General features: G+C 35.6%; 1 protein-coding gene across 1 annotated transcript in view; it reads left to right on the forward strand.

The window, feature by feature from the left end:
* PIK3C3 (phosphatidylinositol 3-kinase catalytic subunit type 3) overlaps nucleotides 1–26,852 on the forward strand; it is a 66,545-nt gene that overhangs the window by 22,167 nt on the left and 17,526 nt on the right. The window contains exons 13-22 of the mRNA XM_014308635.2: nucleotides 2,213–2,318; nucleotides 3,216–3,332; nucleotides 4,856–4,987; nucleotides 6,963–7,091; nucleotides 7,413–7,482; nucleotides 8,083–8,147; nucleotides 10,336–10,420; nucleotides 11,448–11,522; nucleotides 19,386–19,554; nucleotides 25,069–25,159. Coding sequence (XP_014164110.1) covers nucleotides 2,213–2,318; nucleotides 3,216–3,332; nucleotides 4,856–4,987; nucleotides 6,963–7,091; nucleotides 7,413–7,482; nucleotides 8,083–8,147; nucleotides 10,336–10,420; nucleotides 11,448–11,522; nucleotides 19,386–19,554; nucleotides 25,069–25,159 — 1,039 coding nt within the window. The remainder of the gene's footprint in view (nucleotides 1–2,212; nucleotides 2,319–3,215; nucleotides 3,333–4,855; nucleotides 4,988–6,962; nucleotides 7,092–7,412; nucleotides 7,483–8,082; nucleotides 8,148–10,335; nucleotides 10,421–11,447; nucleotides 11,523–19,385; nucleotides 19,555–25,068; nucleotides 25,160–26,852) is intronic.

Below are 26,852 nucleotides of genomic sequence, written 5' to 3' on the forward strand. Positions count from 1 at the left end.
CATGTATTTTAAAAGGAAGACCTTAGGTGCCTTTTATATGGATAAACCTAAGTCATATGATTCTCATGTGTAACCTTTGTAGCTGCATCAAATAACTAAAAATACTAATGGATATGATCATATTTTAGTGTGCTAAGAGCATTAACCACAGATAAGTTGTGAATTGGGAAATAAATGTGATATGTGATGTAAAATATAATCAACAGTTTTTATAAAATTCTTGCAAGAAACTTGTAAACTATGCTGAGAGATTCCGTCTATAACTTTCTAAGTTTTATTGTGTAATTATTTTTATTAGGTTGAATTTTAAGATACTTAACTGAATGACTAATGTACATTTGCAAGCAATAGTCACTTCTGTTGCAGTGACCAAAGATAATGTTCAGCTTCATTAAAAATTACTGTTAAATATAAATTATTAAAATAATTGCAGTCTGAATTGGTGGGAGTAGAAACCAAGTGCTTGACCTAGTCAAATATTCTTCATTAAGATGTTGGTAGCTTAACTTACTTCTATCAGCTTGATAGAAACTGTTCTTGTACATTTCAGCAACATCTCAGACACTCTGTCTACAGAAAGTTCAAACATCCATAACTCTGTGGAGTTTTTTGACTTATGACTTAAAATAAATTCCACAAAACGAATAAGAAAAGTCCACCAAACCAAAAACCCTAGTCAATTTTTTCTTTGTTTTCTTTCCAGACATCTCAATTTCTCAGTGACAAAACACAAATGTTGCAGCCACTGTATGAGCTGACGTAGCCATAAATCCTCATGGCTGCTGATCAATTGTATGTTTCAACTATCCAGACACAGCAACTAAAATAATCAATGGAAAGAGTACAATAACCCTTGAAAATGGAACCTTCTGCTCAGTCGCTTGTCATTGTAAAACTATCCTGTCCTTTAACAGTGGCCTCAGAAGTCAGTGCTACTGCTTTTTCTGTCTCCTCTTTGGACACATGAGACACCTACCCAAGTATGAAGCATTACTCTTACTTCTTGATTCAGAATAGCTTTGAGAAACTGTCCAGGGCTTTTTAACAAATTAAGATGAAAATGGCACGTTTCAATTAATTACTTCTTCTTTTCCTTCAAGTTTATGTGCAAACTTTGGGGTTACTTTTATACACACATTCGTGGAAGAACAGTCTATAACATGCATTAGCAAGGCCCTAGGAAGAATCTTTAGTTACAGATTTCATTGGGGTTGTACACATGGAATAAGTTACATATGCCTTATTCTAGTGGTAGTAATTTGTTGTGTATTTATAAATAAGACTACTCAAATCTGATCAGCTGCAAATGACAGACCTCTAGTCTTGTCTCACAACTATTCTGTCATGAAGAGATTCTGCACAAGTACATAGGGATGGTGTAATTCTTGCTGATGTGTAACGGCCAAGAGACTGTCTTGAATTAGTCACTTTTGAATCCAAACACAGTATTTGAAAATTTACTTTCTTTCTTTTTTTAATAGTATTTATTATACTTTTATTTTATTATATTTTTATTGAATGTTTTTGCTGGGTAGTACGAGGAGATACATTGACCAACAGAAAGAAGATATGTACATAGCTTTCAATTAATAGCTACATTTGCTTGTCAGTGCTGCAAGTAGAAATTTAGACAAAAGCATTCCAAATGACTGCTTAACATCAAAATAAATTTTCAGTGTAGGTGTTCCAGATGGTACTATTAAGTTTTGTATCCAATTCATAATTTAGAAATGGAAACTCTGGCATGTAGACTCTGAAGAGCTGCTTTAGGACCAATACTTTTCCTTCTACCATTTCTAATGATAAAACAGGGAGCAGGTAGGGTGAGATTCTCCTTGTATTGTAGGTGCTCTTGAATAACAAGTTTGCAACCACTAAATTATGTAGCAGGTAGAATTATGGTTCACAGTGGAAAACATGCTCAGTTGTACTTCTTGGCTGGACTGTTCATACGATTTGGACTTCAGGTGTGTCCTCTTTGAGTCATGACACTTCACTGTAAGTGAAAAACTACAGACACTTTGGTAGACTCTCCTGATCCAAATGGAATTGGGGACTATGCAGTTTTAAGGGTTCAACTGTTGGTTCAGCTATAGATCTCAAAGATCATCTTCATTTTTAGTTACAGATCTGTAATACAGGGTTACTGTGTTTCACTCAAATTGTGTAGCTCCAAGAGGATGGTATAACTCAGGTTGCTTTTATGCTGCAGGTATGTAATAGTGGAGTGTGAAGACCAAGATACTCAGCAGAGGGACCCAAAGACTCACGAAATGTACTTAAACGTGATGAGAAGATTCAGTCAGGCTTTGCTGAAGGTAATGCCTCTGTGTCAGGAAGTCTGTAACAGTTTGGGATAGTTCTTCCTTAAAAAGATTCAGGTGTCTAAGAGGATGAGTTGGGTTTTTTTGTGTATGTGTGTCTCATGCATTGAAATTTTATAAAAGCTTCCACTCCTGCTCGAATTTTGAATTTGTAAGCTGAAGAAACTGCCAAAAATGAAAAGAGCAAATATTGAGAGCTCTTTCTTCTTTTTGTTGCTTGCTCCTGTTAGTAACATACTGGTTCTAAAATACTGTGCCTTACACTGGGTCTAAAACATTCTAAAAGCCTTGTGTAATCAATGTTATTTATTTACTATTTATTTAGTTATTTATTGTAAACTCTCATCCTTGAGGCGCATGTGGAGAGGCTGATCTGGAACTCAGGAACAGCACTTGCTGTTCTATGTGTCGGCAGCAGAGGGTGCTGGAGCAGCAGGGAAAAAAAACCTAAAACAGCCGAAAAAAAAATCTGTGAATTGGAAGTTTTACTGTATAGCAGATATGCAGTCTTTACGTAGTTCCCTATATCTCACAATTTATATAATTTCCAATTTTAGGGGGGTTACTTGAATCTGACTCTTGTGCTTCATAAGATTATTTTGCAGTTATCCGTAGTAACTTACTTTGGCTGTGTGAATTGGTTTGTCATGCATGGCTGTTCACCACTGAAATTGTTGAAGCAAATTGAAGTGCACTGTTAGGTCAGATCATTGATTGCCAGCTACAGTGACTGTGATTGTGTTTTACAGAAAATACCTTTTGAATTGACGGGAAATTGATCATTATTCACTTAACCTCTTAAAAGCCTAAAGGTGTAAGAAAAAAGGAATGATTTCTAGATAAAATAATTACAGAATGAGGAATTAATTCTGTTACTTTTCATTCTCTTAGGGTGATAAGTCTGTCAGAGTTATGCGCTCGCTTTTGGCAGCCCAGCAGACATTTGTAGATCGGCTGGTTCATGTAATGAAGGCAGTGCAGCGTGAAAGTGGGAATCGTAAGAAAAAGGTAACTAAAGGATTGGAAAGCCTGTCTGTGGCCTAAATTTGACAGTCAGTAGGAATGTTAGCCTTTCATTAAAGTTCCTTAGCACTGAGATCTGTAACAGATCTCCATCCTTCTGTAATAATTTTGGTTAACTGTGAACAAACTTTAGAAAGGTTCTGATAGTTCAAAGTTCCGAAGTGTGTTCAAAGTTTGTAGATAGAAAACATAAGAGGCCCTTAAAAGCACTCATGGGGTGTTTTGGCCAAAGAAATATATGAGAATAGTTAAATAGTTGATGATATAACTGAACATTTTGGGGGGATGTGGGAGAGTATCAAGTTATTGTCATTTGAGTGGTATGCCAGAACAGATAGTGAAAATCAGTTACTAGCAAGGTTTCATCTGTTCCAAGAGCAAAAAAACCTGTTCTTCTATAAGGTATGTGTTTATCAGAACTCTGCTTTCTGTTGGGTCTTGAGGAAAAGGCTTTCTATTATATGTTTAAAGAAGCTTTGTCCTTCTTAGCTAAAGTGTTTTAAGAGCACCTGACAGGTGGGTGTGGGAAAGAAAGTAGAAATGGCAGAGAGATTTCTGTTTATGTATAACCTTTTCCTTTGACACACATCAGTATTTCTAAACATGAGTTTTTCAGTGTGATGATTCTTTAAATGTATGGGGTATATTTATGCAGAAAAATAAAGCACTTATTAACAAAAAGTGAGGCAACCTGCTATGTATCAGTAACAAAGGCTAAAAGAAGAGAATTTTTCAATTTGTACAATTTCTTTCCTGCTTGTGCATTGGTAGTGTTCAGTTATATATTCTTTTAAGACATCTCTGTAAAACTAAGAAATAAATGGCTTTTACTTTTAGTTTTCATCTAGCTAGCAGCAATTAAGCGCTAAAACTATTCCTAACAGTTGTGGACCTCCTTGGTGTCTGTTTGTGTCTGTTATATTCAGCAAGGGAAAAGGCTACAGATTTTATTGTATTCAACCTTTCCTATGTAGGACACCAAGTATAAAGTACTCAAAAATTGATGAGGTTTGCGTTTCTGATAACTACAGATACAGGAATGTCAAACAAGTCTGGAAATCAGATCAGTGCAAGCTATTGACCATTTGCTTCTGTGGTAGTAGGAAATTCCTTGGTGGAATTGAGGCATATAAAGTTTCTGAGTTGAATTTTAATCAATTTCTGAAATATAACTAACATTTAACTTTGGTATGAGAAACAAATCATTCTGTGCTTTGTGCAGGCAGTTTAGAAGCAAGTTGTTTTAAGACTGTCATATCTGGAACTTAGAAAATTACTTGAGTGTACTAACACTAAATGGAATATCTCCTTTGTTATTCAAATCACTGCAAATAGAAATTTTTATTTTCCGGGATTATATGAGTGAAACCTTGATTCTTTTTACAGATAAAGAGTTGAATAAATTGAATATTTGTTAGTAATGCATCCTTCGTTTATGGACTTCATATATACCTAGTGTGTCTTTATGTTTTGTCGGTTTTTTCTTAAACAAATTTTCATTCTTTTAGAATGAGAGGCTTCAGGCATTGTTAGCTGATAATGAAAAGATGAATTTAGCAGATATGGAACTTATTCCACTTCCTCTGGAACCTCAGGTGAAAATTAAAGGAATAATCCCTGAAAGAGCCACACTCTTCAAGGTAAGTGAGAGCTTCTGAGTAGCTGAAATACAAACGAATCTTGTGAATCCTAAACTTAGAAACATCAGTTGAAAGATGTAAAGGGACAGACATAGTCAAGGCAAAATGCAATTGTAGCATGCTTTTTAAATGGTTAAACAACTCCTTATTTTCTTTTGTTTTTCAATTTAAATTTTTAAATTTTAAAGCAGCTTTTATAAGAGTGATACAGATGATGAAGTTCAGAATTTCCCAGAATTTTGTTTGTGTGTTCAAGAGGAGTACCACTTAAAGATCAAAATCATGTAAATAAAAGCAGGTGTACTGTGTCACATTTACATTTGTGCGTCTATTCCATTGCTTAATAAAGCTTAAGTTCATAGACTGGAAAGCACTGTGGTGATCCATTTCATGTAGTTACAGTCAACTGACAGGTAAATCCTATATCCCTGTGTTTGGTAATTCCTTAAACCAAACCATAGCTGCTGTTTGTGACCATAAAACAGTCCATGTACTGTTGAAAGGACTGGGGTTACTTTGTTTATTTTACTGCTTGAAATGTAAGTTAATTCTAGCAGTGTAAGTTGTTACCTGTGCTCAGTGGTGTTGGACCATTTTATGAATTTGTGTTCAACTCCAATAGGTGACTGCAGTCTAATTTTAGGATGACCAAAATTTTCTGTACAAGTTGGACTTATGTCCCGGAGGCCTTTGTTTGCCAGTTAAAAATTCATGTAGGCTGCTATGACAGCCAGTGTTAAATCTGTTATCTCTGATAGATCCTAGATTTATTATGCACAGTAGTTTCATCAGAGTCCTTGTTGACGGTGTTGTAATTTGAGTTTGCTTAAAGTCAGAGATATTGTGCATAGTTTTCTGCCAGTTCTAGCTTGCTTCTCTCTATATCAAGTTAGTTCCTTTGATGCATAGGCTTCTGCAGTTGCATGCTCTTGCACCTTTGGTTGGAGGCAACATTGAAAAGATTTTGTTAGGAAAGCAAACTTTTGCAAATCATCATTTTCTGTATGTTTTAAGAGTTATAGCTGAAGTTCTTCAGGACAAACTCGAGGCAGTCTTTTACATATTGGTCTTCTGTAGCTGTGCAAAAAAATATAGGACCAAAAATGTGAGATGTAACTTGTTTCAAAATCAGAGATTTTTTTTCTTCTCCTAATTCTGACAGTTGACATTTTGCCATTTAATATCTCATTCTGGGCTATGGGATAAAAAGCCAAATGGAATTAAAAAGGAAAGAATTACTGATTTTTGGTGCCTTTGGACATCACATTAGCTTTTGTAGGACTATATAAAGAATAATTTTGCCTTTACATGTGGAAGTTAATAGTTTTGTGGTATTAATTTAAAAATGTAATCTTACTGCTCAAGATTGAACTCTGTACCTCGATTATATTTTGGTTTGCTGTGGAGGGAAGTGACTTGGTCAGTTGCAATAGATTGTAACATTCATGTAGATAATTGATCCCCTTTGACCCGTTTTATGTGGAAAAATTGCAAACAATTAAATGGGCTTTCTCAAACAATAACGTAAAAAGGCACTTTTGCTGAATAGATTATGGAAGCAATTAATTGTTTAAGATGACTTGCCCCTAGGAGTTCTTTCTTGCTTATCCTATAATTATGTTGCATTTTGATCTGATCACTTTAAATTTGTTTTGATGTGACCTTTTGCATAGTGCTTCCTTGTTGATTGGAATTACATGCACAGGGAAAAAAATTGAATACTTCTGTCCTTTCCTCTTCTGCTGCTGTGGGGTGCAGGGAGGGAGAATGTATCCTTGATTAAAAAGGAAGGAAAGCATTAAGGTATTTTTCTTACTAAAATACAGTTACACTTTTGGTAATTGGAAGTGGTACACTCTAAACTATTGAGGCAATGCAAATACAATGCAAAGATTTTATTTCTGAGCTCCCCTGTAGCAATGTGTTAATATGAGCGCTGCTGTGAACTAGCTTAGTAGTGTATCTCCTTTTGCAGAGTGCCTTAATGCCTGCTCAGTTATTCTTCAAGACAGAAGATGGAGGCAAATATCCTGTAATTTTTAAACATGGCGATGATTTACGTCAAGATCAACTTATTCTTCAGATTATTTCACTCATGGATAAGGTGAAAATTATGAATCTATATCCTTGTTTTTCTGTTTTCTTGGTTTTTCTTGTCAAAAACAAGACTGTTTAACACTATTAATGCAGCTTATATTGCTGATAATTCTGGAGTTCTCAGATCTCTATGTGGCCTTTTTTCTTTTCTGTATAGATGTGCAATTAACCTGTGTAGATTAAAAGAAAAAAAAATACAGAATTGCCAAACAGGCTCTCGCTCATTATCAGTTTCAGTGGAGATCAATGTCCAGTACACATCCTTTTAGTAATAGAATCTGCCTTTCTGTTGCATTTATCTTTGCTTTTGTATATTGTTTTTTCCCAGCTGTTAAGAAAAGAGAATCTGGATTTGAAGCTGACACCCTATAAAGTGCTGGCAACTAGTACGAAACATGGTATGAATACATTTATTTCCTAAACATACAGTAGGGAGACGAATCTCTTCCCTGTGTTCTTAGCATGTAAGAAATTCTTGTTAGAATTTAAACCATGGAAGTAAACAATCTGAGTCACCACAGTTTTCCATAGGCGACTCAAATATCTCCATAAAAGGAGCCTGGTCTGGATTTAGGAGTAAATGACAATCAGCAGTTACCAATCTTTGCTGCTGGCTTTCCGCGTGGTCATGAATAAATAACCTAACACTTCTGTTTAGAGATCTTTTCATGAAATGGAGGAGAAAAACAGAAAATCAAACTTGGCTGCTTTTAGATACATTCTGGATAAATATTTAGAAAACCATCAACATACTTTCTCTCATCTTGAAAACTTGTGAAAACACACCTTTTGCAAGTTAATTTGGTGTTAATGACAAGTTGTTTTAAAAGTATTGAAGGCAGGATATTGGAAAATGGGATCAAAAAAGTGGGTTTTTTCCTATTAGAACCAGTTGAATGACTGTGTATTAGTTCTGTCCGTTCATAAACATGTGTTACATAGTAGTTTGAAAGTTCTGTGCATTGGAGATTTTCTCTTTTGGCTGTTTTCTGTCATAGGCTTCATGCAGTTTATTCCATCAGTACCAGTTGCAGAAGTTCTTGCTACTGAGGAAACTATACAGGTACGTGATGGGGGAGTTGTAAATTGTCTTCTGATCAAACAGTTGTAAGCTGAAGGCAACAAATTACAGCTGGAAACGATTGGGGTTTGTTTGAAAAGGTATACATAAATGACCACTTGAGTATCCTGTGTTCTAAAAGTAACACTATTTAAATAAATTACAGTGGAGTTTAGTTATGATATTGAAATATCAGCTTTGCTGTAGTGACAAAAATGGCAGATACCTGACACTTTTTGCTGCATGTTTTGTTTCAGAGTGTTTGTCTTTCATTCATTTGATCTTGTCAAAATATGCTTTGATTAGTTCTTTGTTCAATGAAACAACTAAATAATTCATTTGTATAATTTCTGAAGCCTGTTTCCCCTCAATAGTGGACGTATAGGTACTGTAACTTGGTTTTGTTAGCAGATCTTCTTAATTCTCATGGATTTGAGTGGAGACACACAACTGAATAGTGGCACACAAAACTCATACTGGTTTCAATCCCAGCACACAAGCCAGATAGCAGAGGTCAGCTGGTTGAGATAAATATAGCTGGATAAAAACATACCAAATTGCTATATGAGGTGAGCAGCTAATAGATTTTTTAATGAAAATAGAGCATATTTATTTGGATTTGATTTTTCATGGTGCTTCTTTCCTTTTGTGCAGGCAGTACTGAAGCGCACATTTTTTTGTAGTTCAGTGACTGTGAGCCAAAGCAAACTAGCCCTCAGCTCCTATAAACTACCTATGTTAAAACTATGAATATCTAAATTATTTATCATTTTTCATTATCATTTGTTTAACAAAAAATAAGCGTACCAATTACTTATCACATAGAAAAAATGCTAATCACTAATCAGTGACCAGCATCAGGTTACGTAAGTTGGGTTTTTTTAGCTTTCCATTTCATATAGGTTGTGATAAGGTACATCTGCACAGTCAGTAATTATACAGACTATAAAGGGCTTTCTTGACAATCCTTTGTAATCTTGGAAGTGTACTATTCATGATTCATTCCATTATGTATTTTTATAAAATAATGTGTTTAGAAATGCCTTTGAAACTGTTATTTTTCAATTCCTTGCGACATCATGTGGCTGGAAATAGGTGCCCTTATGTTTCAGTAGCTTTGCAGACATAAGGAGCAATTATTCCTGTGAAGAATTTTTAATCTAAATAGACAGTGCGCCAAAAGAGTGAGATTTCCTGTGCTGAAGCATGATTAAATAGCTGAGCATCATAGGCCAAGGAAATTAAAAGCAATTGAACACTTTCAGGTGTTGTGGAAGTTTAGTCTACTCTTTTTGGAAGTACTCATTCTGGATTTCACAGCAGTTCTAGTAAAGATGAGCACTCTGTATAACTACTGTATTAACTATTGAAAAGATTTGAAGCCAGCAAACCAGTGCTACCTGGTGAAACGCAGATCTCCAGGACAGAAAAGCTGTTTTGGTGTTTCAGTGTTACTTACCTTCTATCAACAACCTTAAAATTGCAGTTCATGTTGAAGTTCATTTACATAAATGTCTTAGTTTTTCATTTTGAGTTTAGTAACTTATATGCTGTCAAGGGGACTACTACATTCTTCTTACAGTGTTTCCTTAGGTTGTGCTTACTGGAAGAAACTTTGCTTAGGCTTGGATATAACTGAGTTTTCTCTTACTCAAGAAGGTTAAGGGGATTGTTTGGCCCTGTCCACATTTCACAGGAAATTCAGATTTCTCATTTTATGACTAATGCTTATTTTCTTTTTAAACTCAATAGCAGCTGTTGGTTTTATTGAGGAATAGGGAGACATAAGGATGCTAAACTATTTGAGAGCATGCTCCCCAGGTGTAGTTCTAAAGCAGGACTGTTAATCCTGTTTTAGTTTTTGTTAATGTGACCTGAACAGTTTGCCTTGGAAGTATTGTCACTCATTGTTACTGATTAGTAACTTTTGAGTGCATTCTTAATCTTCTGAAACATTTAATAAAGGAAACTGTTTTTCAGTTTCTGTGCCGAGTATAAGAATATGATGATTGAGACAGGATATAAATAAAGTGATATTAAACTAGAACTTATGAGGTGTTTTGGGGGTGGTTGTTAGTTTATCAAGTTGTAATTGTGGCCATGTGTGCTCTTGATTTAATTTTTTTTTTCCCTAAAGACCCAGTTTCGTATTATGTGGAATAACTAAATATCTTCATGGTATTCTCTCCAGAACTTCTTCAGAAAACATGCCCCTAGTGAGACTGGTCCTTATGGAATCAGCGCAGAGGTGATGGACACGTATGTTAAGAGCTGTGGTGAGTTACAGTCTAACAGCTGGTAACTTCTTAGGTGAAGTCTGAAGGGTATGGTGGATAAGTTATTTCAGTTTAGATGGCTGCAAACGGGGCACTGTGCATATACTTGCTGTCAGAAATGCAGTGAAAAGAATAATTTTAAGCCTGGCACGTCACATACAAGATGGCTCTTGATGGGTCTTAAAGGAGAGTATGAGGTAAATACTCTTTTCTTTCCAGCAGTAATCTTATCTCTGCCCTCTCTGTATTTTGAGTTGGGGTCTTCATAGTGCAGGGACACCTAAAGCATTTATGTAATGGTAAATCATCTGCATCAAAATTCTAATTGGTTTTGAAAACATTAGGCATTTTGTGGGCTGTGGTTACCTTTGTATGAAAAGAAAAAATGGTTATGTATTTCTTGTTTAATAAACTGATGACCATGTTCCATAAAATTAAAAGACCTCCATTCTAATAAAAGAAAAGAAAAAAAAGAGCATTCAGGTGTGACTGCGCAGTATCTTCTCCTTTGCCCTTCTCTTTCTGGTGGTGCAGCCTTTAGAACTGCTTAAAACTGTCCTGTTTAGTGGGTGAAAGCAACAATTAAAACTGCTTGCTTTTTATCACTGCTGATCTTGTGAATGCTACTGACATGGATGCCTAATACTTGTTTACAGTGGCCTTAAAATAGCTTCAATTCAAAAGATGTACATTCCCTTAGTTCACAATATTTCAGCTTCTTTTGAAGTACCTTTATCCCAGTATTAAAATAATTCAGTCTTTAAGGGTTAGGCATGTAACAGAATCGTAAGAAATTAAAATCCCAACAGTATTGAATAAGTTCTAGAGTTTTAGTACTTCAAACATTCTTCATAATGCTGACATTGATTATTCTTCACCTGCACCACTCCTGCCCCCAGTCTCTGTGGTATATTTATTGTTAGTGAACTAGAGCTAAAATAATGTAATATGCTGTTGTTAATTGTGTGGAACTTGTTTCTCTCCAGGAAAGGTACTCATACTGATGTTTACAATTTCCTTTTTACAGCTGGTTATTGTGTGATTACTTACATCCTTGGAGTTGGAGATAGACATCTGGATAATCTGTTGCTAACAAAAACAGGTAATTCTTTTTAGCAGTATAATTTTATAGCAACAGTTGTTTAATTTGTAATATGTTGGTACTTTTTCTCTGCATTTTCCTTGTGAATATAACCCACTGAGTATTGCAGACTAGATTATGTTTTAAAATGTATTAAAAGTTGTATTGTCTCATTTGAGGTAATATTTGCTCCAGTGTGGAATAAGAAGATGATTTCTTAACTAGAGGAAATGAAGGATTTGAAAATAAAACTACTTCAGCTATTACAATCACTGCTGTGGGACAGAGGGAATTTCAGTTGTTTTCATTGAAAATGAGTTCATGTGTAGCTGCATGTGCTTCACAAAGTTTTGACAAATAACATTTCTTATAGGGGAACATCTTTCTGAATTGTTGTTTGGCTTATTTTTACTTGCTTGCTTACTTTTGAACTACAGCTTCCCTAGGAGTTCTGATTACTTGAATACCTTCATTACATAGTGATGGAGAATTAAGAGTTGTGGTTAAGTGTTTATTATGAAGTGAAACGTTTATTGAATGAGAAACATTTAAATAAAAATGTTATTTGGAAAAAGAGACCCATCCACGTGGAAGGCTTATTAGTTACAGGTAAGGCTGAAGCATATACTGCTTTTAACCATGATAGTCTGAAAGAGTAAAAAATTTACAATTGGTCTTGATTAAGAGGTCTTGCTGTAAGCTCATGGGGGAACGACTAAGGCAAGTCTATTTTACCTTATCTGTTTGAAAATATACAGTCATTTAAAGATCTTTCTTGAGAGGTCTCTCATTTATCTGTTGTGGTGGGTATAAATCTTTCCATAGCAGGATCTGCTTCCATGCTGAGAGTAGTAATAGTTCAGTGTTGTGATTTGGGATAAAGTGCATCTTGCCTGTCTGTGTTAAGTACAGCACGGCGGCTTTACTCGAAGAATTTGGGGAGTACAGCAGAGGGCAGTGCACATCCATCATACATTCCAAGTCTGAAAACCCACAGTCTGCCACAAACTGAGGGCTTTTGTGAGCTGTCAAGAGAAATCCTTATGATTCACATGTTCCAAATACAACAAAGACCTTCTACCAAGGCTTGTTTTTGCTACTGAGAATCCCTTAGCCTTAAGTTAGAAGAAGCTAATTTCATTCTTTTCCTGAAGAATGCATGCTCCAAGTACCTCCTTCGAAATCATACAATTCTATGTGCATCCTTTCTTGATGATATTCATGTAATGAGTTGACGTTTTCCAGTAAGGAATACTAGGTACCAGCTGTGGGTTTATATATTTCTTACATATCATTACCCTTTTTTTGGCTCAACCTTTCAGTTTGGTGAATGTAGCCACATCTGTTAGACTCTTTCCAATAGAATTGGCGCGTCATCTTGTAACATACATGCTTATAATAGATATTATATAAGTCCATGCTTATAATAGATATAGTATAATTTAAATATTAAGCCCTAGATACAGAAGTTCATAAAAACATATTGTTTTCTACACATTAGAAATGTGTCTTTTTGCATGAGATGTCAGTTACCTAATGAAATAATTTTGGTTGTCTTTCATGACTCTTTTATGCCTATAGTTCTAGAAACAGAGTGATTTTTTTGTAGTAGTAGTCTTGAAAAAGACATCTGGATTTTCACATTTTTTAGTACTGTATCATTATACTCCAAGGACAACTCTAGAAGTGTGTTTGGAAGGAGATGTGGGGAACCTTCAGCTAAAACATCCTTATCTGTCAGTAATGTTAAAAATTACAAAAATACTTGCATTGGTTTCATAAATGTGTCTTGACTGGTAACCCAAAGGCCATTAAATACTCAGTATTCCATGACAGAGATATTTATTTTCTCTGAAAACTTTGAACTTCTTACTTCTCATGGAGACAAAATGCATTTTCAATTGGTCTGTGTTTTAAAATCTTGTTTCTAAAGCCATAGCAGATATTACTGTGGTTTGTGGATAACCACACTTTTTCAGCTGTATGCCCAGGTTTAGGCAACATCAGTGACTCCTTTTAGGATTACAGACTGATTTATATATTGAAGTTGGCATCTGATTTAACAGCTAACATTCCTTTTGTTGCCTTGGAAGGAAGATCTGGGTGGTTGTGAAGCTGAATTGTGACCTACAAGGTGTAGCATGTTCAGTTAACTTCCATGGAAAATGCACTAGGCTATTACATTGTAATTACACCAAGCCTTCCCCTGAGAACATTTTGTTCTGTAGTTCTTACACTCACTGATTTGATTGTAGAGTCAGGGTCTAGGTACTAATAAAATATCCAGATATGGATGTTTGCAAGGCAGCCAGTACATTCATAAGGAGAGTTAGAAAATATTTCAGCTTTCATAGACAAGTGAAGTCTCCTGTCCCATTAGAGGTATCTTAGTAATTTCATCTTGCTTTATAGACGTGCAGAGGTTTCACAAAGGTCCAGGCTATGTGTGGATATTGTAGGATATCCTAGACATTCAAATAGCTTTCTTGATAGCATTGCTTATGTGTGTTTCTGACCAACTTACTCTCACCCTAGTGATGACCAGCTTATCTTTTAGTAACCTCTGGTCACCTGCATGAAAATGCAAGTTCCCAGTATGAGTTCCCAAAGTACAGGGGCTTTGACCTGAGCCGTACACTTGACATTGCTCTGTAGCAGGAGGGAAAATTGCTATGTCAATAAAATTATGATATTAATATAACATATAAGAGCAGGTCAAAGACTCGGTGCTCAGAGCTTGAAAACTACATTTGCTTTTGGTATCACAAGTAAATAGATGAAAGCACTGGGCTGTCTTCTCATTTAATGCTTAGAGGTAGAACTGTGGTCACCAAATGACACCACATTTATTCTTCAGTCGGTTAGAAAGGGTTGCCAGGAAAGACAGCAAGGACCTGAACAGATTAATGTGTGAAATGACACCATGTGTTTGTACTTCCTGTGTTTTTTAGTCAAAAAAATCTATCCCAGAGCAGGTCTGAGATGGTAGAAATTGAAAGCCTGCAAGATTCAAACATTCACTCTCTATCAGTACTTAAACAAGTACATTGTAAAATACATTTATTAATGTTGCAAAATCCTGTAGTATGTAAAATACAATTTTAAAATATGTTTTTAAATGTTACTGGTCTTGATAGAGGACATCCTTATTTTTTAAAAAAATATAAACTAATGCATACTTTTGCCCTTTAAATTTCTCTCTGGAATTCCATTTTCTGTGTTGCTTATTGTTAAAAGAACATAACCTTTTAGCTTTTGATCTGTTAAAACACTTTTTCTTCTAGGTACCTTGAACAGCATTTGTCATCTAGTTATAAATGTTAGACCTGTTTTTTTTTTCTTATAATATGCCTGAATAGAATGTATTTTGAGAATGGACAGCTTGGGGGACAGAGGTGAGTTATAATGCTTAAAATAAGCTGGGCTCTTAACAGTTACATGGGTGACAGTGTTAAACTTTACCTCCATCTGTTGCTGCACACTGGCTTAAAAACCTGTATCCTGAATAAGTTCTTAAAAATTCACATTACTTTCATTGTTGTGTAGTCTTAGAAAAGTTGTAGGATGCTGCTTATGAAAGTAAATTAGGCATTCCGATTTTTTCATCATGCCACTGCTCTGTTATCAAAAGAGAAATTTTGACAGTAACATTAGAATTTCTGGGAAAGCCAGAAAAACACCCCATCCATCCAGTCATTTTCATCAAGGACTTTTCATCCTATTGCTTCAAATTTAAAATAGGAATTTAGTTAAAATAATAACTAAATTGTATATTTTTTTATATGGGCCAAGTTAAAATAATAGTGGTGCTTGAGGGTTGCAAAGAAGTAATGAAATTTTTGTTTTGGTTTACAAATTGTGTTTTGGTTTAGTGGTTTTTTTGTTCTTCCCCAGCAACACAATCAGAGTAGTTTGAAATCATTTGGGTTTTTTTACTGTTAAGAGACAATTGCCATCATGTTACCATCAGACTTACTTTATTTCAGTAATTGCATCTAATTTGCTCTGTCCTCTGCATTTTAAGGTTTTCAGAGTTCTGTCTGGTTTTCAGTGTTTTTTCCTAGCAAAATGAAACAATCTTCTGTGCCGCTCTGTAGGCACTTTCTCCTGTATTAAAATCTAAATATTACCAGTGAAAGTAATGGACAGATCACTCTCTCCAGCTGCAGTCAGGTATTACTGGCTATTGCAAGGACCAGGTGTGAATTTTTATTTTCTACAGGTCCATGCTTCACTTAATCAAAGATCGCTGAAAGAAAGTCAGATGGACTTTGAAATCCCTGACGCCCTGACTGGTGGTCGGGGTGGCTTCCATGTTTTGTACCATATCCTTGAAGTCTCCAGTGGCCTTTCCTCTCTATTCCATGTGTTAGAAAACCAGGTGTTGAGTGGAAAAAGGTAGTTAAACTCCTAAAATAATTCAAAATACAAAAGCTTAAAACTACCTAATAGTATCAACTCTTAGATTTTGAATTAAATAATTTTATATATGCATACTCCTTACTCCTAGAAGCTTCTCTTCTTCCAGTCTTTAAATGCCTTCCAGTTAGTGAAGTGTCTTTCTTTTTCTACTGTAAAATAAACAGGAAGGGCAGGGTGATTTCTAGTGCACTAGTTTTAAAGATGAGATCTGTTTCACATGTTGTCTTAAGTAACTCCTGGTTATAGTTTAAATCATGACCAAAACAAACAAAAAAAAAACCCTCACCTTTATGATTTAGCACTCTTTGGGAAGAGTAATAAACCAAAGCAGAGGTCAAATTTGGTCTGTAATTTATAAGCATCTTGCAAGATTAGGAACTCTTTAAATTAAGCCATAATAAATTGGAAGAAGTTGGATCAGGTAAAACATGATGGTCTAAGAGATGGAAGGGTATGTGTTATGACACTCAGACTGTATATTAAAGGAAGGAGGTGTAATTGTTTGTAAAAACATGTTTTACAAACAGTTACATACTTTGGAAAAAGTAGTGTTGCACAAAGAATAATATACTTTAGAATATGCATAGCAAAGCATAACATACTTTAGAAAAAGTAGTGTTGCACAAAGTTCACATGAAGGCTGGATTACTGGGAGGATAGGTGATTACTGTGTATAAATACCATGATATGAGTATGAATTGTTACAGAGAAGTGACTGATACAAGTTGTAGAGAGACCATCCCTGGGGATTCTTAAAAACTGTCTGGACATGGCCCTCGCTAAGGCACCTGGCTCTGGGTGTCTCTGCTCAACCAGGGGGTTTGAGCTGCTGTCCTCCAGAGGTCCCCTTATTCTTGCAGTTGGAGTAATGCTGAGTGAAAACTGTCACATTCATTAATATAATGAAAGTGGAATAGTCAGTCTAACACCCTGATACAAATGGCACTTGGGATGATCACGTGAGAGACTTGCAACCTTTTTGTCTTGGTCTTAAGGATTTGAAATAATTGAGTTTATTAACTTGATATATTTATTATATATTAACATAAATAAGAATATAAATATCACCTATTTTCAGTATTAAATACATAAAAAATTTAATTTGTCCAAAGCAGGCTTGTTCTTCACTTACTCAGTTGTTAAGTCCTGGAGGGTAACACGAGTCAGGTTCCTCTGTAGAAATCTCTAGACCTTCAGTGCTCCTCAGGCTGCTCCTGGTGTAGAAGCTTTGTGCCAGCACCAGGGAGAGCCTTTTGTCCATGTTCTCTAGCATGGTGTGCTGGTTTAATTGATCTTGCAGGAGCTGAATTAAAATTAATCAAATCTGTATTTAGCAAAAAGCTTTGAAAGGTTTTAAATATATTTATTTAAATGTGAGCTTGTACATACATTTTAAGTACAGCTAGGAAACCTATGATGCTAATGCAGGATGGCCTCATCTCACTTTCTAAGTGTCTATCACTCAATTTTTGAAATATTTTTGAATATTTTAGATGTCTTTGTTACTAGTGTAAATTATTAATTATCATCTTTTATTCCTTATCTCCAGAGCAAACTGAAAAAGAAATTCTGCTACAAGGGCTACTGTTTTATTCAAAATGTTGTCTCTTGACTCTTCGAGGTGACAGGTTTAAATAAGTGAACAGAAAGCAAGTCTGCAAAACTTTTCAGTTAAACATTTTTTCTAGCTTAATGATGAAAGGGTTCTGTATGTGGTTGGTTCAAAAATTTGGTATACAAAATGAGCCCTAAAAGAATCTCCTTTATCAGATCAGTAAGAACATATTGAAGGAATGTTTTTTTTAATAGCACAATTAGTTATGCAAAATGTAATGGTTGTGGCATTTATCAGTCAGCAAATACTTTGCCTCTTGTTGAGGATACGTGTGATCTCTCTTTGAAATTTAACTGTCATGGGATTAGTTTCTTGGATTGGAGAAGAATGCTTATGACAGATCTCTAAAAGCCTTTTCTATTGATACTGCATTATTACTCAATGAAACAGTCGAAGACAGGTGATTAACTGAAAAATATGACTGCTCCATTTTTTTTTTCCAAGAGCACTAAGAACCTAATCTTATGAAATCTTAAAATGAACACACAAGCTGCAAATTAAAATACCCAAAGGCAAATACAGCCCTGTCTTTAATGCTGCTTAGTTCTGTAATTCTGAAGCAAGACTCTATCTTCTGTGCTGTGTTTGTCTAGATAAAAATCATACTAATAATTTTCTACCTTCTTGTTTAAAAGATCTTCTGTCTTGTATCTGCATGCATATCTGCAGTCTCACCATCTTTTTGTAATATAGCTGTGGTATGGCTCAAGTCATTGCTTAAATTACACATTCCAAACTGAAAATACATTTGCAGAACACATTAAGAGACATTTTTCTGCTTAACATGGACAGTATTTAACTGAGTCAAGATTATTCCTAAAAAAATGGATACCTAAGAATTATGAATTGTTTTATTTCTACTAGCACATTTTTTGTGTATTTATAATATATTTACTCTTCAGTTAATCTAAATATTTTAGGTTTTTTGAAATTGCTGGTAAAGTGAAGTTTACCAAGGGAAATTCAGTTGTTCATTCTGCCACCAATAACATCTCATGTGTAGTTCAGTGATATTGGAAGGGAGCACTGCATTCTCCCCAGTTAATGAGTGAGCATTAGGGTGAGCAGCGTGGCAGACTGTTGATAGGAGGAGCAGTTGCCTTGTGCATTTGAAGAGAGAAGACATATACAAGTTTTTGTTAATGCTACAGAAGTGTTCTAAATGCAGTCAGTTGAACTGAGAATGAAAGCGTAGTGACCAAGTGAAGCAATTCATTTTAGTACTGAAAAAAGGTATGACAGACTTTTTGGTGGATTTGAAATCCAGTTTCAAATTTGAAGTTGCAGTGATATTTCTTCAGTGTATTTCAAAATCATTGATAATTTTTGACCGTACCGAACTCAAAAGACTTTTGAAAGAGCGTTGAACTCATCTTTGGTGTTCAGTGACTTTGAAAGGTTGTTTGTAGGATTATGAGTCTTACTTTTTCTTTGTTATATTAGTTGTATGTTAAATTTACCATATTTCATGACAATGCAAAACACACATGGCCCTGCTTTAAGTATTAATGTTTAAATTTGCTAACAAATTATAAAGGTGTTAAGAATTAGTAGTATCTATTATATAAACTGTGCATTTAATATCTACTGATCAGTTTCAGTATTGGTATAGTATTTGTGAATATACTCCACTTGTTTAAAAATCAAAAAAGATTGAATTTTAAATCAGCTTTGCTTCTTTAAAACAGTAACTTTCAGTTAACAGCTGAAGATAAAAAATCTACTGTTACAAACCTTACAGAAAACTTTCTAGGAGCTGCTTGCTATCTTCTTAATAATTATATTTTTCTAATATTTGCACCAAGAACTTTTATTATGCACAGTGTTTGCCTTTCCTTCTTCTACAGGTAAACTGTTTCACATTGACTTTGGTTATATTTTGGGCCGGGACCCCAAGCCCCTTCCTCCTCCGATGAAGCTGAACAAGGAGATGGTGGAAGGCATGGGAGGCACCCAGAGTGAGCAGTACCAGGAGTTCCGCAAGCAGTGCTACACAGCCTTTCTCCACCTCCGCAGGTAACAGCCCGGGCTTATGGCACAACCCTTGAGAGCCGCCCTAAAGCAGGAGAGGACACCCGTAAATGAATTGGTGAAATGTTTATGTTGAAAATTCAAAGCTTGTTTAAATGAGAACACAAGAATTTGTATGAAACAAAGGAATGAAAACATCACAGTGTTGGTGTAATGTGGAGAGTGAATATAATTGTTCAAATTAAAGACCTCAGTTTTGCTTGTTTAATAACTTAAAGACTTCATTTCATAACTCAAGTGGGATATTAAATTATATTTCTTTTTGGGTATGTTTTTGCCCTTAAGCTTCTTTTCCTCTGATTATTGATGATCAAGGAACTGTCATTTTCATTTAAGTCATTACTCATTTGCTGCTTGATTCTCCTCCAGTTTAAATTAGTGATGATCAAATTCTTTGGCTTGAAGATGACACACACATATGCTTAGTTCAGTTCAACTCCTGTGGGACAAAAATTGGCAACTTGTAGTGACAATCAGGCATGTTAGAAATTTCTTTAAATACCCAGCATTGTGGCAGCTAAAAACTCTTCAGACTCTGGTGTCTAGGAACCAACAGATCTTTCTTTTACATTTAGAATCAGCTTCATTCTTTTGCAGTGACTATATTACTTACCCATTAACTTTCTGAGCCAAATAGCTCATTTTTGTTCTGTTTGAACAGAGGACAGGTAAGCACTCGTGGTCTGTCCAGGGATTTAGCACATCTTCAATGAAGAGGAAAGATTTTCATTTTAATATCAAAGATTACCTAATGGAAACTTTCAAGTATGTGTAAGAAATTGTTAATATGGTAAGCTGATGTGAAAAGTACCTGGAATATGGAAAGCAGCCAGTGTTACAAAATAAAATGATGCATGTAGTTCTTCAGTTGATAAAAGGAGGAGGATTAGTTGGTCTAGGAACTGAAATTATTAGGGTTAAAAAGCCATTCAGCAACTTGAAAAAATAGTGACATGTTGTCAACAAGCAATATTTGTGGCTTTAGAGAACAGTCCAACTTCTGACCTTTGCTTAAAGCTGTTTTGTAATGCTGTATCTATTTGTCATCTACTTGAGTTTGGTTGGTTTTGTTTAAGCCTAGCTGTTTCAGTGGAAAATCTGTTGTGTCAATGAAGGATTATTCATTGAATTAATTTATGTAATGATTTGCTACAAAGATCATCGTTAAATGTGTAGCATAATGGTAATTTGGTTATACAACTAAACTGTAAATCAAGATGGTTTTATTTTTAATGTCTGGAATTGTAGTTGTAATTATAGTATCGCCAATATTTGCTCACTTTATTGGAAAATATTTTTACATGGTTCTAGATAAATACCCTTAAGGCTTTCAACATCAATACTGTATGATAATATTAAAATTACTGCAACTATTATTTTAAGCAGCTAGAACTAAAAATAATTAAGATTACTTGTTGAAAATGAATAATTGGTTGTGGAACACTTTAGTTCTAGCAGTTCTGCATATTGACAGAAACCCATTCACAGACAGATTTTCTGGCCAAGTAGTGTGAAATCATAACCTCTGATAGCTAAGACAAAGTGCAAACTCTGTCATCTCCATCAGATTATGCTTTATTTTAGTTCTTTATTTCACTGAGGAATAACCAATTCTCTACATATTTCAGGTACTGTATCTTGGTGTATCAGGATTCCTGGTGGAATGGATATTGCATAATGAAAAAAAAATACAAGGAATTTTAAAGTTACTAGTGAAGGAATAGTTTTGTCCATTGTTTCTGGTTGTAAGCAGTTTGGCATATGATCCTTATTGTATGTTCTTTAGTTAGTTTGGGGATTTTCTTAGGGAGTAGGAATAAGGAGATGCTTTCTGCTTTCTTAGTAATAGTGTAATCAGTCAAGTGTCTTTGTCAGCAGTGCTGTAGTGAAGGAGCAGCTGCTGCGCCGTGAATGTGTTGCAGGGCAAATTGTGGCTGTCAGCGCGACTTATGCTGTAGCAGCCTCTTATGCTTTCGTTATACATGTTGAGCCTGTTTAAAGATGTTTAAATCCTGCTTCATGTCAGCATTTCCTTTCCATCAAGCATTTCCTGCTTACACATCTTCAGCAGGTTCCATAGTATCACAAAATGATTCATGAGTCCCACCTCCCTGCTCATGGAGTGTCAGAGAGCATCCCGGAGCACATAGCACAGGGTTATGTTCTGAGTGTTCTGGAGTATCTCCACTGGGGGAGACTCTGCACCCTCTCTGGGCAATTTGTGTCAGCAAAGTGTCAGTCAGACCATTTCAGATTTTTTTTTTTTTCAGAGTGAAAACTGCTCTGCATTATTTTGTTCCTTCCAAGTAAGGGTTTCCCCTGCGTTAATCCTATGAGAAGGTGTTCAGTTTGAGTTACTGGGCATAGGTAAGGGCAGAGGAGTAGGAAGTAAGTTGGAGTAGGGACAGAAGCTGTAGTTTAGGGTGAGATTTCTTTCTCTGTGTGGGTGGGGTTGTCCAGTTGGCTGGAGTAGTAAATTTTCCCCAGTCTGTTCTCAGTTTAGTGACTGATGCTGCAGTCCAGGTCTGAATGGAAACACTGTGCAATAAGTGGAAAGCTGTGATGGCCCTTGGGAAGTGCTGCTCCTTTGGAAAGATTGTAGTGCAGTGTCTGGATAGTGTTCTAAAAGCTGGGATTAGATGGTGAAGAGAGAAGAACAGAAGTGAACCTGGATAGGATCAGGTCCATATTCACTGAGTTTGGACTTCAAGGAAATACTTTGGTAGGAATAAATGCCGTAATTTATTACAGCTAACTGTGACATGACAATGATTCGGGAGTATTCATGCTCTTGAGAAGATAATTTTGTAATGTGGAGTCCCATCTTCCACTGAAAGAAAGGTAGTATCCTTAAGGCATCTTAAACTTAGGAATTTTGACTTACTGACTAAAGTCAGCAGGTCCTTAGTTTGGGACTGCAGATAACTGTATACCTCCCTGTCCTTGTCTTAGTGGATGTCTGTAGCTTTATATTTGGTAGAGTATTGCAAAGCCAACACCCTAAATATTTGATTGGTTTAGGACATCTATATGCAAAGGGTCTGGCAAATATTGAAAAAATAAATAAAAGAATGCTTAGGATCAAGCAGATGTTTGAGATGTTAACTACTTGAAAACAAAAGTTACTGGTCTCAGAAAACATAGTAATGAGAATTTGACCTTTTGTCTGATGTGGGTTCATTTCTTGATCTATGAGACCTTTTCTATGTAGAAGTAGAATTTTCGTGTTGAATTTCTTTAACAGTACTCCATGTTCAAAACAGAAGTTAATCAACCTTCAGTGCAGCTGAATCCTCATTGATTTTGTAAATTAATTTGTACTGAGCTTGAAGAAAGCAAAGAGTAATGTGAGAAGGATTTAGGTTTCAGTTTAGGTACTTCCTTAAACCTCCTTAAAACTAGGAAAACCTGGCTCAGATTTTGTTCTGGCTGTGAATGGATGTCAGCCATTCCAGAGGCCTTTGTAATGTAGATGTCAAAGATGAGTGATATACCTTGCTTGACAAAGGTGTTGGTTTTTTCACAAGTCAGGCTCCAAACTCAGGTGATTCAGCAAAATCTCTCCTCTCAGATGAATTTGGGCTGTCAATTCCCCAGCTGTAAACTTCATGGCATGTTTGCCAAAGAAGTTGCCTGTAAGGATTGCAGTTGATTGCTGAGTTATAGAAATGTTGGGGTGAGGGGCAGAGGACAGATCTGCAGATACTATAGTGAGCAATTCTTCCTTAATTTTTCGGGGTTTTTTCCGCTCCATACTCCCCCTGCAGATTACCTCTTCTTGCTTTTTTTCCCCCCTCTGCAAATGAGTATCTTCGGGTGATCTTATTCTTCAAGAATCAGAAGACTTCATTGTATGGAACAGAACTGTCTCTTTACTGGCATCTAACAATGATCCCTAGACCTTTAAAATCTTTTTTTTGCAAGCCTCCATCACATAAATAGCTCCAATAACCTGTAGTGCTTATAAGCTCTTATCCTCTATATGGCTGAAGAGCGAAAGGGACTATGACAGTTTGGATTCTGTGTCAGTTTGAAGGGAGTACTACTGACAGAAGGTACCAGTAATCTAGGAGGAGGCTTCAGAGCATGTACCTGTAACATTTAAGCATGTTTAAAAGGAAATCTGCTAGTTTCAGGGAAGTAGAAGAAAAATTTATTAAAATCTGTGGTGTCTGTTCCTAGCAGCAGAGCAACCTGACTGCCATATTTCTTAGCCAGACCTGAAACAAAGTGGTAGGGTTATCTTTCCTTCTTTTCTTTTAATTTGCCATAAAAGTAATTTTCCTGACTCTAGCTCCTTGCCCTTAGGGAAGTGAAGTAAAACTTCTGAAAGAAATAAGGCACTGTGGATTTCTAGCCAAACAGTTGATTTTAATGCTTTTCTTATGTCTTAAAACTTATGTTGGGATGTGTTAGGTAGTGTTAGTTCCAGATAATAATGAAGTGTCATGTGGTTTTGTTGGAACTAAGTTCTTCTAGAGAGATGTCTTTTTTGAGCAGTATTTACTTTGTAAAATACAGCTATGAAGCAGACGTTTTGTTTAGCTGAAATACTTTGCACTCCTTGCTGTTGTCAGCTGATATATATATTCAGCAGCTTCCTAATAAACAAGTTTTGCTGCTAAGAATTCGTTTCCTCTCAACTGTGAAGCTCCTGGTTCTCTTAGCAAAGCAATATTTCAAATGGTGAAGTCAGTAACATATTTTGTCTCTTAAAGGGAGTTAGATCTTTTTGCAGAGGAAGGGGAGTTCCAGTTTGTGCTGAACAGCTTGAAAGTTATCCTCTAAAAAAGAAGCTGACAGTTAATTTTCTGCAAGGGCAAAATGGTGTTCTTTAAAAAGAAATACTCATGAGTGTTTCCAAAACCATTTTAAAGCTGAAAATTGTTCTCTGATTTGTCTTCTAATGGTTATAGATGACATTTGTATTTGTACTTCCTAAGTGTACTGTGCTGCCACTATTACTGGAGCTTAACTGAGGAACTGAAGACTTGGATCTGGTTAAATATTTAACTCATTATGTCAAAAGCCCTTGCAGTGATTGGAAAAATAATTTTTTGTACTTATGAAGACTTCATCTGTTTGAATAAATATCATGCTGCTGTATCACTTAGTAATAAAAATAACCTTTGCATCAGTATTCTAGCGTATGTTTATCCTGAAAGAGGTATAAGATGGCATTATAACTTAAAATACATGAAGTCATAGTTTATATTTCATGTGTCTGTGAGTAAATGTTCTGATGATTTTAGAAAACTAACAAAATCAGAGCATTTTATTCCATTTTGGCAGTTTAAGAGATTTTGAAGGTTAAACTTTGATAGTGTATGTCTGTCAGTAGCTTGTGTTTTTTAACATAAATACTTTCAATTAGTATTAAAAATGGATTTCTGAAGCATTAACAGTTCTTTGTAAGATGATGATGAGTTCTTAAATTGTTTACAAAATGTCTTTTGTACAGTTTACAACATCTTTTACCTAATTTGCTTTTCTGCTTAGGTATTCCAACTTGATCTTGAATTTATTTTCCCTCATGGTGGATGCCAACATTCCAGATATTGCTCTTGAACCTGACAAGACTGTAAAAAAGGTAATTGTGAAGCTTTCATTGTCTTTCAGTGACCCAGGACATCTCATTATGAAATTTTCAGTCACTTGTGATGATGACTTATTTGTCTCTCACCTAAAAATACTTGCTCCTGTTTTATCAGCTTTGAGCAATTTCTTTCTTCACTGAAGTTAAAGATAGGAGAGTGTGCTTGGAGAACACTTAGCACATGTGCCTATGAATACAGAATGCCTTTTCATCATCCCTGTAATGCTGCACACTCTGCTCTAGCACTCTGTTCCAATGGGTACTTTAGCTAAAAACAGTGTTTCCACCTTATCAAACTTAAAAGTGAAGCAGTCAACACTGACTGTATCATGAAAGATTGTCCCAGCTAGTCTAGAAACCTTTAAGACATGGATGGTTTTATAAAAGCTGTCTTCTAGTTATAAAACCAGTATACTGAAGATCTGAAACCAGTAGGCTGGTATATCTTCATGAACAAGAAAATTTTGTTTATTGGGAAGGCAGACTTTTGTCCCGTAATTCTAACTTTGTCCTTTATACCAGCTCAAGTCATTCTTCTCCATTTAGTGTTGAAGCAATAGTTGACATGAAAAATACAGGATACATCTCCATCTGGATTTCATTACACTTACATTTTAGACAAATGTTGGGGTTTTTATAATCTGATTTATAGTGAAGGGCTATCTGTTTTAATTCTCCAAAAGACTTTGTGGAGCCTGTGTGTCCAATGGAAATTAGTTCACTGCAACTTTTATTCAAGCTGTGTATTGTTTCTCAGATAGGCTGTTCTTCACTGTTTTCAAGAACTTACGATAGCTGAGATTCAGAATCTTCAAATAAATATTTCAGGTACTAATATAATTTCCTTAAAGAAAACTAAATTGTGACTTGCACAGATTTTTCCTTTTCTCTTCAAGGATCCAGGCATTTCTATTTAGAGTTTCTTGGTTTCAAATCAATACAAAGAGTTCTTGCAGCTGTTCAGTTTCATATCCAGGAAGCTAAGTTAGTCACAAGTGCTGTGTTTTGTGGTGAAGATGACAATCTTCCCTCCGCTCAACTGTTTTCCTGAGAAAATGACAGCAAATTATTTCTTCTTATCAATACTTGAACCTCACCTCTGTCCCTAAATGCCCTAAAGATTGAGTAGGTTACTTACATAGAACATGGGAGATAAAAGCCTAAAGTAGGCAACTGAAATGGTTCAATACCTTCCAAGTTCTGGAAGTAACTACACTTTTGTAGAGACATCTTCTTTGCAAGGAAGAGACCCTTCCCAACAGTATGCAAGTCCTGTCTTAAGAATTTCATCTTTATAAAGAAAATGCGTTTGGCTCTGCCTGCCCTTTGGAAACGTGAGTGATACATTAAGGAGGGGGAAGATCTTTTAGATTGCAAAGTCTACTAATAAATGCACCATAAATCTAGTAAAATTTGAAGTATGCATCAAAAGGTAGAATGGAGCTAATTTGGGGTAAGTTTGTTCTTGGCTGAGATGGTCATCAGGAGCTCAAACCAGTGGTTTCACTGAACTTCAGAAGTGCTGGTTTCTTTAATGTTTGCACAATAAGTTTGAGACTTATGACACATTTTAATCATACTCATTACTGGTCTAGGGTTCCCTGTCCTTTGATCACAGAATCCCAGAATGGCTTGGGCTGGAAGAGATTTTAAAGATGATCTTGTTCCATCCCCCTGCCATGAGCCA

Source organism: Geospiza fortis, unplaced genomic scaffold (genome assembly GCF_000277835.1).
Source record: "Geospiza fortis unplaced genomic scaffold, GeoFor_1.0 scaffold49, whole genome shotgun sequence".
Lineage (NCBI taxonomy): Eukaryota > Metazoa > Chordata > Aves > Passeriformes > Thraupidae > Geospiza > Geospiza fortis.